Consider the following 16169-nt stretch of genomic DNA (forward strand, 5'->3'; position numbering starts at 1 on the left):
TATTCAGTGGTGGGAATATTATGCACATTTTCGGAAATTTATAAAAGTGAAATGGTGACTGTAGCAATAAGAGAGAGTTTATATTCTATATTCTTCCGTAAAATTGAATCAAATTTGTAAAAATAGCTGGTAATGATTCGACTTGAAACGCATTCGATACGTTGGAACTGTGCTGTTCAATAGATTTAGTAGGTTAGTAGATATCTTACAGTGTAAGGTTTCCGCTGTGGTTTGACACAAATTCCAAATCCAGGTTAGGAATGGTATTGCCATACAAATGACTGTAGCGCAAAAGAAAAACAAGAAACATATAAGGTGTAAATAATTCCTGCGTATAAACATGACTACATCTAACTTTCATCTCTCTGTTGTATTTATTCCAGTTGTCTACGTCTGAGTGAAATATGTATTTTTTTCTGACATTGGTCACATATGCAGAATATGGGGTCGATGGAGAGTGCTTAACCCTACGCGTTGTAGCACCAACAGGACGCAACATACTTTAACTTGCCTGCAGTTAATGAAAATGACGTTCCTAAACAACAATGTGACATGCATCATATACAGTGAAGAGTGACCATAATTTGTGTTTTGTTGATTCTTATCCACTGACGTTGATCGATCAATAATAACGAGTAACAACGTTTGAGTACAAATGAGAATGGAAGATGTCATTTTGATGTTGCTATACTTACAGTTCATTCAGTACTTGTCCAAACGTATTTGCTTGCAATTCAGAAATTTCGTTGTTGAATAAATACCTTTAATGACAACCAATAAGTTATTGATATGTTAATATAAGTAAATGCGAAATGAAAACAAATGGAAAGTGGTATTTCTCCTAGCTGTTTCCTTGTTCGCAAAATATTCATTATAATGATATGTCTCTGAAGGGAATGCTCCATAATTGCCACCAAAAACATTCGATCGTGCATGCCTAAATTTTGATGTTTGTCCACTGTTTTTAAACTTAATAACTCAAACAAAACGTTTTATTTTACCTTTTTAAAAGCAGCAGAGCACTATTGGAATACACAATTAATACCTCTTGTCCAAATGCGAAAATGTGTTATGTGTTGTGAACATAACTGTGGTGGTCTAAATAAAACCTTGTTCATTTTAATGTTGTATATACACACTGCCGCTCATCCAGAAATTGTGTGAACCGAAAACCATTGCATTTATGATTAAACAGACACAAAATTATATCTAAAACAAATATCATAAAGGATAATCATAGCTCGATGTGTTCCCAATTTCGTCTCTTCCTAAATTATGGTCGGACGTCTTGTATGATTTTATTCTTACTCCGAAGAGGTAAATATTTGGCTAACACTAGATGGATTAAACTTTAGGCTCGTCCTATAGGAACCCCATATGATCGTAGTTCCTGGGCCTCGAAATTAACCGTTTCACACCTGGGACTGTGCTTTTTTTCAGTCTGATTGGTCGAACTGAAAAGAGATGTCGATCAAATTCACGCGCTATTCACCAGGTGCTCCAGAGTGTGTAATTAAATAGCAGAAAAGAAAAAGGAAAATATGAAAACAAGAAGCATGATTTTGCCATTGTGGTTCCCCTCTCCCCCTCTCCTCCCCTCTTCTCCACCCCCCCCCCCCGAAAAAAAACGATTTTGAATAACTTACAACTTTTGAGGTCCAGCAATGAAAGCAAATGGTTCGATCGTGTGGATCTTGTTATCAAAGATTAACCTATTTTGAGACACAAAAAGACGAAGGAACATAGTGTAGTGTCGAAAACCTTTAATATTATGTGATCTTCGTACCGGAAAATAAATCATTGCAGAGTGTTACACTTACAAACTTTCTAAATTGCAGAGTCCTCTGAAAACCTCTTTTTTGATGTGGGTAATGTTGTTCTTGTTTAGGTATATAGTACGGATGTTCAAATGACCACCCTCCGACGGCAGAAGGATTCTTGGAAGGTGCTCGATTCTGTTTCCATGGAGATATCTAGAAAATAATAGAGCATTTGGCAATAATTGATTGGATGAAACTGGGAATTGAACTCATTGCCATTCATCGAACTCGAATATTGCAACGAATCAACCATTTGGAATTAATTGAGTTTTGGGAAATTTGAAATAGTATAAGGGACGCAGCTAAAAGTCAGCTAAACTACAGCACACAACTTTCATAGTATATGCTATGCAGCCTGCACAACATATTATACGTAGCTAAGATACAGTTTACAGCGTACATAAAAATGCGTTTTGCATATTAAATAGAATACTCTACACAGTTAAGAGAGAGCTAAAGACAGCTCACAACTTTTATATAATACCAACAGCGCCATATCTCTTCCACAATTCCTAAACTGTCCGCATCATACGCTACGCAAAATGTGTCATAGACTATACTATGGGTAGGTTATTGATGCCTGGCTAACTTCTGAAAAGTACAATTGAAAACTTACAGCGTTTCTAATGCAGAGAGATCAGCAAATATCTGATCTGGCAAAACCGTCAAATAGTTAAAAGATAAGTCCCTGAAAGACAGAAGAATAATTGCTGTGTTAGAATGTGTAAAATAACTAGCCATACGATAATTTCTTTGCGTCTTTAATTACATATTATGTTCGAGTAAAATGGATGAAATATGAAAGTTTAGGACGCACTTAAACATTCATTATACTTCACCCGTACAAATTTAGCCAAAGAAAGCTTACCAGTGGCAATATAACAGTAAAAGTATCACGCAAAAGTTATACAGACATGTTTTTAATTGTCAGTTCTCCGAAGTCCAACTATTTTCCATTCTTAAGAATTTCCCCTATATTGAAATACTATCAGTAGGTTTAAAATATCTTCATAGCCATTTCAGTGAATGTGCGAACGTGGGTGTGTCTTCACATTTTAGTGCATGAACTGGTTCTTGTGGTTAATTGACTAAAATTCGGAAACCGTTGTCAATGAGTTGTCAATTAATCACGTATTAAGTAAAGAAAGTCAATGTTAATTACTTTTAACTATGATTAGATAAAAGTTGTGATACCTTTCCATTTTCCTTCTATGGAATGAAAGTATACTTACAAATCATTCAATTTGGAGAGGTTAGCAAAAACATTCTCAGGAAGATACTGGAGCCTGTTTTGATAGAAAACTCTGTGGAGAAAATATGTTCATAGAAAATAATTTAAAATAAACTGAGGCTATATTAGAAGGTGAAATGCAGTATCTCTCGAGATTTAATACTAGCCACAACTTACAGGATGAAGATGAGGGGGGAAATTCTTTTCTAGTAGTGAGGGAACAGTTTTCAAAAATATTCCAAGTAGTACAAAACCTGATACACAACATTGCTTAGATGCCATTTGAATTAAAACATGGCATAAAGCAAACATGACATAAACATGGCATAAAGCAAAATTGGAGTACACCCTGTACGTGATACAAAGAACACAGTGTTTCTTAAACTCCAAGCTTGGGAAATGGATTTGTCGAACTACAGCTAAACAAAAGATTTATGTTTATTCTGATCAAGTTAAGATAGTTGCATCTTAACATAGATGTTAATAGTCCTTCATAATGACCTTTAAACTTAACACAAGAGAAAAATTAATAACGTATTGGTAAACTTACAGTTTTTCTAAAGAAATTAGGTCCCAAAATATTTTCTCCGGAAGAGTCGTTAAGTTGTTTTTATTCAGAAACCTGACAGAAAAGTTACCCCAAAACAAACAGTACTCAGACAAAACATAAAAACATGTTTGAAAGTGACAATGATTACAACAGTGCCTTTAGACTAGATGGTAATATATCAAAACATAACAAATTATAGCAAACATATCTATTTCCTCCAAGTGTATTTCAGTTATCGTTCATTCGTCCTATGATGGGCATTTTTTTATTAGTTATTATAATTTCTGAAAAACGTTAGTTTTGATCAAGAAATACCTCCGCTTTTCTATATATATATATATATATATATATATATATATATATATATATATATATGTTTATGTATATATATATATATATGTTTATGTATGTATATATATATATATATATATATATATATATATATATATATATATATACACATATATATATAAAGCAAATGAAGCATATGTATTACAAAGGATACATGCATGAACTATAGATATTCAGTAGAAATATTCTGTTTAAATAAAATACAACCTTAACGCTATAACACACATTTCCCGTTTTAACTATAACATTATTATCATTTTTTTACTGATGCATTATACGCTCAATTCGGTTATGTTGTTCTTGTAGCTTCAATGCAATAACTTTCTAGGCACTCATTTACTTCGGCCGGTATATATATATATATATATATATATATATATATATATATATATATATATATATATATATATATATATATATATATATATATATATATATATTTTAGATCGTTCTGCAAGCAGGAACTCGCGAAAAAGCCTCATTGGCTTATCAAAGTCGCAATCTGACCGAAGTCGGTCTCTTACATTCATATTTAACCCCCATTATTGTGACTTGTCGATTGTCAACAACTCTGTAACTGGACGACATACATTAATCTTGGAGAACCAAGATCAAAGGGAGCATGGTGTTTACATTGATAAAATTTATTATATTGGCTGTTCAAAGGTTGTTCATTGGTTCATATACTAACGATAGCAGACCACCATGTACAGTACTGCAATCCAAAGATTGGTATTTATACTAAGATGTTACGTAGCTACTCAATTGAGGTTTTCCTGTAAACCTTTCATTGATATCACACTATAATGCAAGACCTTCAGTATTTTTGAATGAAGCATAATAGATATATAGATGATATAATAGAGAAATGCATATACGTATAGATAGGTGGAAAAGGGTATCAAAATTCCATTTTGAGAAAGAACAATTATGCAGGCCTATGGGACACTACTTATCCTACACGTTTTGCAGGATTTGAAGAAATCATAACGTAAAAATTTCTTGCTCTGTAAAGTAAGATAACGTAACTAAACATGTCAGTTTGTTTTGTAAAAATATTGAATAACTACTTACAAATATTGCAGCTCAGACATGTTTGCAAAGAGCTTCTCAGGAAGAAACTGAAGGCTATTTTGATAGAAATGTCTATAAAAGTAAAACAAATACTAACATGTTGTCGACTGGTTACTTTAAATATCAAAACTATTCCACGAAGTACTAAACAACATACACCATCAGAATTATTTATATATCAACTGAGGTAAAAATGACCGAAAGTGCAGAGAAATTTCTTATTTGCATAGTAATGTAAGTTTCAATATCACAATTTTAAGCTAAGCACAACGGAAATACAAATTCCCCTTGGCATATGTTAAGATTGTTGATAAGTCGAGCTAATGGATTTCATCTTTATACTATAATATGGAATATTGTGCAACTTAAAACAAGAAGGCTTTACTCGAAATCATATAAGTTTTCTTTTTCTTTGTATTATGAATTTCAATCTTCCTTAGCTTGGTACTGTACTACTTACAACATCTTCAAACCAACTAGGTTACGAAATATCTGTTCCGGGAGAGTTGTCAAATTGTTTCGATTAAGTAATCTACCAAGGAAAAAAGAAGAACAATGCAGAGCATAAAACAATTGGATTCCTCAACAGTTGTCATCCATTAATAGTTGGCCTAATTTTGATTACATCTCAAGTCAAGTTGCACGTCAATTTACTATAAATTCCAAGGTTCGACAAGGCATATTTTGTGAAGTGATGTCTGGCAGGTAGACTCATTGGCTGGTTCTAGCGTTGCAATGCTAAGACGTGAGTAAAAAACTACATGTCAGTATGTGGATTGAACAGCAGCAAATGACTGACGTGGTAAAGCAGGCACTTCGACACACAGAATATGTTTACATGACAGTAAAAACATGAAACAGGAGAATGCAATATTGTTGAATGACCTGGTTCTATACAACCAACATAACTAATATGGTACCATCAGGGGATCACCTGACCTCATATTAGTTACTACCATGTGTAATAATCACCCCATAATATAGCATATCATATACCACCATGTGTAACTGTCACCCCATAGTAAAGCATAGCATATACTACAATGCGTAACAATTAGACCATAATAATGCATATTATGAACTAACATGTGTAACAATCAGACCATAATAAAGCATATTATATACCACCATGTGTAACAATCAGACCATAATAAAGCATATTATATACTACCATGTGTAACAATCAGACCATCATCACGCATGTTATATACTACCATGTGTAACAATCAGACCATAATAAAGCATACTATATACTAGCATGTGTAACAATCAGACCATAATAAAGTATATTATATACTACCAGGTGTAACAATCAGACCGTAATAAAGCATATTATATACTAGCGTGTGTAACAATCAGACCACAATAAAGCATATTATATACTAGCATGTGTAACAATCAGACCATAATAAAGCATATTATATACTACCATGTGTAACAATCAGACCATCATCACGCATGTTATATACTACCATGTGTAACAATCAGACCATAATAAAGCATACTATATACTAGCATGTGTAACAATCAGACCATAATAAAGTATATTATATACTACCAGGTGTAACAATCAGACCGTTATAAGGCATATTATATACTACCATGTGTGATAATCATTCCATCACAATGCCTTTAATACACTAGCATGTGTACCAATCAGACAATTATAAAGCATACTACATATGTGTAACAATCAGCCCATAATAAAGCATATTATATACCACCATGTGTAACTATCAGACCACAATAAAGCATATTATTTACTACAATGTGTAACCATCAGCCCAAAATAAAGCATAGTTATCTGTACAGACGGTAGGAATTTAGAATCTACCACAATCCTCCCTCCTTGATATTGTGTGCAAATCATTCTTGCAATGTACGGTATGTGGAACACAGTACGTCTTGTAACTTAACGGTTTTCAAACATTTCTACTTAGGATAAATCAGAAGCGGTAAGTTACGGTTCCTCTTGTTCGATCTTTCTGGGTAAATCGTTTAGAATTTAACCCCTTTATTAATATGACGGTTTGTTTCCTAATATTGAATCTTCCATGTCTTCCTACTGACCATTTGCCATTACCGCCTTGATGATTACGAGATTATAAAGCTCAAAAAACCACACTTACAAATCACTCAGACACGTGAGCTCGGAAAAGATATTCTCATGAAGCGATGTCAAGGAGTTTTCAGACAGGTCGCTGTAATTATACAATGATATCGAGTAACAATTAGTTACATTGTAAACAGAACAGCGTAATGTTTCGTTTATCTTTCTCTTTTGTTTTGGAATAGTGCAGAAAACAAATACATGCTTCCTGAATTGTTTTCAGTTACAAATTAAAGGATTTCATCGAGAGCAGGAAATAGAAGTTTAAATATTTCCAATTGTAAACTTTAAACAATTGTCGAGTCTCCGAAGTTATTGTAAATCACATGTTATCATTTTGATGAAGATAATGACGATTAACAACAAATTTTAAGTGAAAATAAACTTACAGAATGTCAAGATTCGTAAGATTGGAAAATATCTGTTCAGGAAGAGTCGTCAGGCTGTTTTTGTTTGGGGATCTATAGCAATAGTATAATAAAACAACTTGTTTATATAGCATGTATGGTTTCTGTAACAAGCAAAATTAACTTAAACCGATACTGTTCGGTCACTGTCTTGATAGTAATTACTAATTCGCCGAAATATGTACAGTGTACGTATGTACATATTGTTGGAGGTATTCTAATATGCAGAGCACACTAATAGCTGACATTCTAAATTTCAGATGGGTTTATATTGTTGTGCTTGACCATTTAGTATTAGCACAATATACGAAGATCCAGAGATCTAGCAAATTTATGTATTTCCTGTAGTCGATGACAGTACCAATACCGGAACAACACATATTATGATTTTTCACCATTTCAACTAAACACACTCTTTTCTCCGCGCTCGATTATAAGAACATGTTAAGATAAATTGTATCTTAGATGACCAGAATATATGATATTCTAGGACACTGGTGATCGATCTAGACGCATGCAGGTGCAGCTAACTTGGGAATTTCCTTCCTTTACTGACAATATGCTCATTAATAATAATGATTTTAGAGGTGTATATTGTAATCATCCAATCAGCATTAAGTAACTACATTCTAACAACAACAATCTAGTTCGAGTTATTGATATCGTTCCAGCCGATTCAGGTCTAAATACCATTCGAATCAGGAGGGATTTCATTATCCTTTTTTTCATTGGGGCTATATCATTTAACTTCGATTATACTCGACATATGATGCAATATTGTTTCAAGAGTAAAAAAGACAACAAATTTGTGTTTTAATGTCAATAATTTAAACCCGACGCTTACATATGTCCTATCCCGTAACATGATAATAGTTTTTTTTTTCCGGATAAAACCCGTCATTTAGAGCCTCCCTGCTTCACATTTCACCACCTAGATACACAAATTGATACTGCCAAGATAGAAGATAAAGGAATGACTTTTTTATGAAACTAACCTTTAGTAGCACACGTTGCATTTTGTCAGGGGTGGAGAGGGTGGATTACTCGGAAGATGTTAGGACGGTAATTTCCCTTACTAGTGTAGCTACTGATAGGCAGTTCATATCAACGTACTTTTCACATCACATTTGTGAAAGAAGATAAAGGTGTATCGCCTGAATTACAGCAGAAATCATTCATGTAAAGGACTATCATGTTCTTTGAACGAACTGGTTCTTAAAGTAATATTCAATAACACAATTATGTAATGATATCAATAGACGAAAATACTTACAACATAAAAAGGTTCTTGAGATTGAAAAATATATTCACTGGGAGAGACGTTAACTTGTTAGCGGACAGAAGCCTGAAAGAATTGTTCAGTCAAACATATATGAACTCATAACTACTTTAATTCGATAGTAATATTCACTGTTCTCGGAAAAGGAAAGAAGAATAATCAATGCAGAATTTATTTTTGATTTAGCAAAATAAGGGGTGCTCCCTCCCCCAGTTTCGTGAAGTACTTCTAAAGTGTACTTTTTCATCAATTAGAACAGCCGCTCTTTGTACTAAAAATTGCAGGCTAACAAATGCAGAAAGCTGTAATTAGAAAGTGTTTTTTCCTATGAGAAATCACTTAAAGCCTTTAATTTACAGTTGGTCCACTTTTGTGGAAAAACATCTAAATAGTATTAATTGGAGGTGAAATAATGCAGAGAGGGTGTTCTGTAAACTGTATAAATCGTTTGATTGAAAGTATTTTCAATTAAATATTTTCTTTATCAGTTTCCAATTATCGGAATCCTATCGTAATCTTTGACTTAATTGTATAACAATATAATCAAACGAATGCTTACAACATCTGAAGATTTACGAGTCTGGAGAAAATATCCGCTTGGAGAGTCGTCAAGTTGTTTGAGTTCAGATACCTAAATGTAATCACCAAAAATATTATTTCAACTCATATTAACGTGTAAGACTAGCGATAGTCTTCAATAAATAACACAGAGGCGTCACGATGGTTCATCACTGATGTCCTAAGTGAACAATGTACTTATCTACTAGAAAGTAATCTCCATGTGATAGTTATACTTTCGTTGCTTTGATTCACAGTTAGATCCGAAAATTGCATTAAATGACCTAATAATACTAAGTCCTTAACTTAAAGTGCGCATGTTTTCTTTCTAAATTGCTACTTCAATTTGTTTCTACAAACCCGTTCTATGAATTATTATTACCGGTATACTCTTCTGGTTTCCAATTACCTATTTAGGACCTTTCTATTAAGCATATTAGAAAAACTTACAACAGCTCAAGATTTTTGAGATTGGAAAAAAGATTCACTGGGAAAGACGTCAAGACGTTTCTTTTAAGGTACCTCAAAGTGTAATGATAAAGAAATAATGAAATTTTATACTTGAAGGAGAAAACTTATAATAGCAAACTTATACAGATACTTGAACATTTGTCTACAAAATGAAAAGATGAATTCTCAATGCGGTGTCGTTTACTTTTCGTGCAGCAACACATTTATCATATCGTAACAACGATGTAAAGAAATTTAGTTCGAAAATATATGTTCAGGAAAAGCTGTCAAGTTATTGCGTTGCAGTACTCTGGAAATAATAATAGTGGGATCTCCTCTTAAGACAAAAATAAATTTGACATTATTTTGTTAACTTACTTGAGTTGATATTACAGTTTTGTGTTTATATTTGCTTAACGTGATGTAATTCATGATATTACAGTTTTGTGTTTATATTTGCTTAACGTGATGTAATTCATGACAAGGAAAACGTTCCAGAAACCATCAATCTACAATCCCATATGGCTCTGATGTAGCTTCCAGGACAACTTTACAGATCTATGTCCTCTGACAATGCCAAATGAACGAAGCAGTTGTGTATGCTACCGGCGTTGGGACATGAAGACATTTACTGACAAGATGACATGATTTCATTTTCTTTATCATTGATAGCAGTTACAGGACCTTCCATGTGTTCTTTTGTTTGACAAGGCAGCTTATGGTCTTAATAATAAGTGTACTCCTCTTAACTAGGTTTGTAGCAAAAATGTGATTAACAATTTAACAACGTAATGAGATAACATACTAGTAACAATGTAACATTGATAGCCTTCTTCATAATGGTTGACCTTTATCATTGATCAATGCGAGTCAATTTGTCTAAGTTTGTTGCGTTGAACCTAACTTCACTTCTTGTTTGATTTAAATAAGAGAGGATGAAAGACTAGTTTAAACAGTTTAATATTGCTCTTTGCTTACAGAAATACAAAGAGTTTTCATAATTAAAACACTAATCATCCTTTCGATCGACACTCGACATCAATATTATTAAGTACAGTTCTTAAAGAAACGAAAACGGAAGACTAGTACAGACAGTTTTAGAATGCATTTTTTCAATTACCGACAAAGGGGAGCTTCATAATTAAGCCACTTGTCATCCTAGTATAATAAACAAAACTTACAGCTTCAGAAGTTTCGTTTGATTAAAAAATATATTGCCTGGGAGAGATGCCAATTTGTTGTTAGACAGATCCCTGAAGGAGAAAGTCAAATAGTTATGTATACAAAAGTTATTGTGCATAACGTTTCAATCCTAGCAGGATCTTCTTCGGAGACCAATTAGAACAGATGAAGAGAGACAGATGGACACACAACTTAACTGGACAATTAAAGTGTGATTTTGTCAGAAATAACTTTATTAACAACCACTTCCAGTGTACTTAATGGAGGAACAAATTTCGTCACTTTGGTTTTGGAATTTTTAAATATGTATTGTAAGAAATTACATGTAAATGACTTCATTAGTAGAAGAGATTGAAAAGATGCAAAATGTTATACGATCTTATTTGTTTTGAACTATCGAAACTGGGATTTTATAAACTACTTGTATTTCTTCTAATGACTATAATACGACAATAACACATTCTGCAGGTGTATAATAATAAATCAAGTTCTTGGTATAACAGTATCAGTTTATTTAAACAGATTCCGAAAAGCTATTATCAACAAGTTCATTAACTCAGAGGAAAGTTAATTGACATGTCAAGTGGCATTCTTTAAGCTCTATAATGTCAGAGACGTTATGATCATTGCACAACGATAACGGAACTGGAATGATGAAATACCAATGTATGAAATAATGATCATAGAAAAGTACATTTATTTGTGTCATGGTAGGAAAGTTCAAATCTTCACGAAAACTTACAAACGAAGCAGAGAAATCAAGTTGGAAAATGTTTGTCCTGAGAGAACCGTCAAGTTATTTTTGTTGAGAAATCTGTAAAGAGTAACCACATAACGTTGCTTGTTCACCATAAATAGTCCGTAATACTTACCTGTTACTACTCTATCTTTTAAAAGTCAAGAAGAACTAATTAGTTTCAATTAGTACTTCGGTGTAAACAAGAAGCGTATACTGTAGCAGCGGGCCTTATAACGATCAATACGTGATAAATAAATGATATTATGTTTTTTATCCAAGCATGAATACTGTGACGATCTATTGCTCGACCATTTATAATGAGAGTTAAGTGTTATCAACATTTCATGAAACTGATAGCAATAACTATTTGTTAATTGAATTCTATACATTAGGGGATGATAGATATATTGTTGCTATTGAACTTTGTAACACTGTAAGAGTTTTAGTTTACATACAGAACCCATAAATGCGTTTGACTAGCAAATATATTTTCGGGAAGGCCTTGTAGGTTGTTGCTATGTAGATCTCTGTAATAAATATAGAAATAACATCACACAAATAATAACGATAATATTATATATATATATATATATATATATATATATATATATATTTATATATATAAATAAATAAATATCCTTTTTGTGGAACAACATTTAAATACTAGAATTGGAGGTGACATGATGCAGAGAGGCTGTTTTTTCTACTGTATCAATAGTTTGATTGAAAGTATTTGCAATGAATTATTTTTTTGATCAGTTTCCAATTATCGGAACTATTTTAATCTTTGACTTAAAAATAGTATAACAATAAAAATAAAAACGAAAGCTTACAACGTATGCAGATTTATGAGACTTGAGAAGATGTCCGCTGGAAGAGTCGTCAATTTGTTTGAGTTCAGACACCTAAAAGTAATCACTAAGAAAATTATTTCAACTCATATTAACGTGTCGCACTAGCGATGGTCTTCAATAAATAACACACACACATATTTGTATATATATATATATATATATATATATATGTGTGTGTGTGTGTGTATACGGTAATTATCGTCATTATTGTGAATTTTTATCACGATCAATAAGTAATACAAATTATATTATGGTTTTTATCCAAGCATGAATACTGGGACGATCTATTGCTCCACCATTTATGATGAGAGTTAAGTTTTATCAACATTTCATGAAACTGATAGCAATAACTATTTGTTAATTGAATTCTATACATTAGGGGATGATATATTTATTATAGCTATTAAACTTTGTAACACTATAAGAATTTTAGATGACATACAGTTCCCATAACTGCGTTTGACTAGCAAATATATTTTCGGGAAGGCCTTGTAGGTTGTTGCTATGCAGATATCTGTAATAAATATAGAAATAACATCACACAAATAAATAGCCAAATAAATGTTTTATTTGGTGGAAGAAAAAGCAACGTTTAGTACTTGCATTACGCATGTTAATCTATTGAAACACATTTAAGTATGTTAACAGATAAATATGTAAACCATTCATATGATATGATCTGAAATAATGTAACCGGATCGTCATTAGTAGCGTTCGTTTTGAAACAACTAAAAATGGGTAAATAATCCTTCTTTCATTCATTCTTACAATAACAGCATAATATAATGTTCACTAAAATGCGCAAAGCATGCAAATGATACATGTGTCGACGTTGAATCAGAAAACATGATTCTTTTCATTAATATAACGTCTACCGTGATTTACATGCATATACGCTATCCGTTCAACATAATATTAGGTAGGTTACTCAAAGGCGTGTTTTTAACCTGACATTTATTAGGTGATAAACTATCAGAACAATGACGTATAATATTTGATAGAATTAAGGCTTCAAACCCACTTGAGTGATAACCAATCAAAATTATGGTATATATATATATATATATATATATATATATATGTATATGTATATATATCTATATATATATATATATATATATATATATATATATATATATATATATATATATATATATATATATATATATATATTACTACGCAGCCACCCATAGGGAGTATGTGTATATCGGTTGCCTTAAAGGTATTTATATTTCTCCTTTCAGGAAGGTTGTATGGGGTAAATATATTTGCTCATAAAGGGAAATATAATAGTTAGTACATTCACATTATTTTCCTTGGTAGGTAGGGATTAATTATGCACGCTGGTGTAAAATATAAACTATACGCTGTCCCGTTAATTCCATATCCAGAACAATGTAGACGGAGAGACAGAGGGTTGGGGAGATATCTTTTCGATAACTACCACAGAAAATGCTATGAATACATGAATATTCAACAAAGTTAGGAAACTGAGTTCTGAAAATAGACATTCATGATGTATAAAAAAGCTCAGACGGCAAACGAAACAACACTCTCAGACACAATAGTCAGGTGGACGGTAAGAAGTTTTATTTGTACCAACTATCATAACTGTAACAAAAGAGGGGTTAACCTGGGATGGAGAGAAGGCGTAAAACCAATTTGAACTGTAAAGATTTCAAAATTAAAAGTGAACATTCAGTGGTGAGAAATGGGAAAACCTATTCGAAACACATTTCTTTTCATGAAGATAAGCATTTACAAAATGCTTTGGAATCAAAACTCCTATAATTAACATGATTTATGTTGCAAAATAAGCACCTTGTGTTCGTGTGGCTAAAAGGAGAGATCCGCAAAATTGCTTATTCCAGTAACCTCAAACCTGTACGTTTGTTCATGGCCTCAGAAAATCTCTGTATAGTTTAACAAAGTTAATTAGCACTCCTACCTTGGCAGCAGACTGAAAAATGCATCTTTTACTACATAATCTGACGTACAGGGAAAAGAAAATTATACTTAAATCTTTGCGCTTCACAGGGAAATCTACCCCTATACTACTGCTTCCATTGTGATTACTTTAAAAGGGTTAATTAACCTATGTATATGTCCACTTTAGGCAGAAAGAATAACACAATCAAAGGCACACAATCCTCTTACAAAGTTTTAGGGAAAGATAAAATCGATGTGGAAATAGCTAGTACATTCACATATGTATATATAACAAGGTGACTTTGTGAAAAAGTACATGTATAGTTATGTTAAAAGTAAGTCTGTTTAGGTCTCAAATTATAGCACGTTATAATTACTAGAAGTTTTCAAAATGTACTCTCTCCAAATTGTTAGACATTCTAAATGAACAAACAAGATAACTGAATGTCCCAGTGAGGTAAATTTCCTTCAAGGTGGTAAGACAAATAGTTTTTGAATCTCTTTGAAGATCTCTGAACAATTGGTCATTGTAGGAGTGTTGCTGATGTATAAACAGACTCGTATATACATTGGATAGCACGCAGTCCTTTTACACAGGTTGTGGAGCAATCTTATAGAACAGCATCTCCTTAATACATAGTCCTGATGCATATATTTGTGTTTATGAAGCAACTACAGTAGGATATCATATCCCCACAATTAAGTCCTTCTGTCACTATGATCCATAAAGTGAAATACACCTGTACATATTTCCCCTTAGGGATAACACTTGTTACTCTCCCTTAAATATGACACACTTTTTTTCAAGCAAGGTGATGTTATGATGCAGATGTAGTAAAATAAACGTTGTATTAAAGAAATCACTTTAAGTAGTAGGCTATAATATCCCCACAATTAGGTCCTCCTGTCACTATGATCCATAAAGGGAAATTTACCTGCTGATATTTCCCCTTAGGGATAAAACATGTTCATCCCATAAAACTAACAAACATTTCAAGCAAGGTGATGCCATGATGCAGGAAGCCAAAAAAACTTTAACTATTTAAATTAAAAGTAAACTTTGAATAAAATAATTATATTTAAAGGCAGGAGGATAGAATACTTCTACAGTCTCTGTAAGTCCTGCAACCACTGTGGTCCTTCAAGGGAAATATACATGCTTGCACAGAAAATCGACCAAGTTCATAACCATGACCAACTGAACAAACAGTACATTTGTAAATAAAAACACCCAGTTACATTACAAAATGAAACAAACATAAAATACACTCAGCAGAAAATAAGAACAGCAAAGCAATATCATACCAAAATATCATTGTAACCTATATCCATGGGGAAATACACCTACATTACTGTTCTGCCCTCATATGAACACATAAATCCTTACATGAGATATATTGGTTTTTGATAAGTGTGATACAAAGGTAGGGCATGTGGGTCTGAAAAATGCATATTGGCTTCTTCATCAGGCTTCCAATTTGAGCTAGGGTTGATTAAACCTCTCTGATGATCTCTGAACAATTGGTCATTGTAGGAGTGTTACTGATGTATAAACAGATAGGTAAATACATTGGATAGAACACAATCCTGTTACACAAGTTGTGGAGGAATCTTATCAAACAACATCTCCTTAAA

General features: G+C 32.6%; 1 protein-coding gene across 14 annotated transcripts in view; it reads right to left on the reverse strand.

Annotated features, from left to right (window-relative positions):
* LOC139982960 (uncharacterized) overlaps window positions 1-16169 on the reverse strand; it is a 499934-nt gene that overhangs the window by 5916 nt on the left and 477849 nt on the right. For 8 of the 14 annotated variants that reach the window (XM_071996192.1, XM_071996190.1, XM_071996189.1 and 5 more), the window contains 14 exons: window positions 11012-11083; window positions 9382-9453; window positions 8817-8888; window positions 7526-7597; window positions 7156-7227; window positions 5487-5558; window positions 5027-5098; window positions 3602-3673; window positions 3053-3124; window positions 2437-2508; window positions 1821-1973; window positions 1647-1712; window positions 696-761; window positions 210-281 (listed from right to left, as the gene is read on the reverse strand). The exons of 1 other annotated variant lie outside the window; for it this stretch is intronic. In XM_071996192.1, coding sequence (XP_071852293.1) covers window positions 210-281; window positions 696-761; window positions 1647-1712; window positions 1821-1973; window positions 2437-2508; window positions 3053-3124; window positions 3602-3673; window positions 5027-5098; window positions 5487-5558; window positions 7156-7227; window positions 7526-7597; window positions 8817-8888; window positions 9382-9453; window positions 11012-11083 — 1077 coding nt within the window. Of the gene's footprint in view, window positions 1-209; window positions 282-695; window positions 762-1646; window positions 1713-1820; window positions 1974-2436; window positions 2509-3052; window positions 3125-3601; window positions 3674-5026; window positions 5099-5486; window positions 5559-7155; window positions 7228-7525; window positions 7598-8816; window positions 8889-9381; window positions 9454-11011; window positions 11084-11754; window positions 11827-12206; window positions 12279-12584; window positions 12657-13047; window positions 13120-16169 lie in introns of all 14 variants that reach the window. 5 more of the 14 variants (XM_071996197.1, XM_071996202.1, XM_071996200.1 and 2 more) reach the window with 1 other exon arrangement.

The sequence above is a fragment of the Apostichopus japonicus genome, chromosome 16 (assembly GCF_037975245.1).
Source record: "Apostichopus japonicus isolate 1M-3 chromosome 16, ASM3797524v1, whole genome shotgun sequence".
NCBI classification, from domain to species: Eukaryota; Metazoa; Echinodermata; class Holothuroidea; order Aspidochirotida; family Stichopodidae; genus Apostichopus; species Apostichopus japonicus.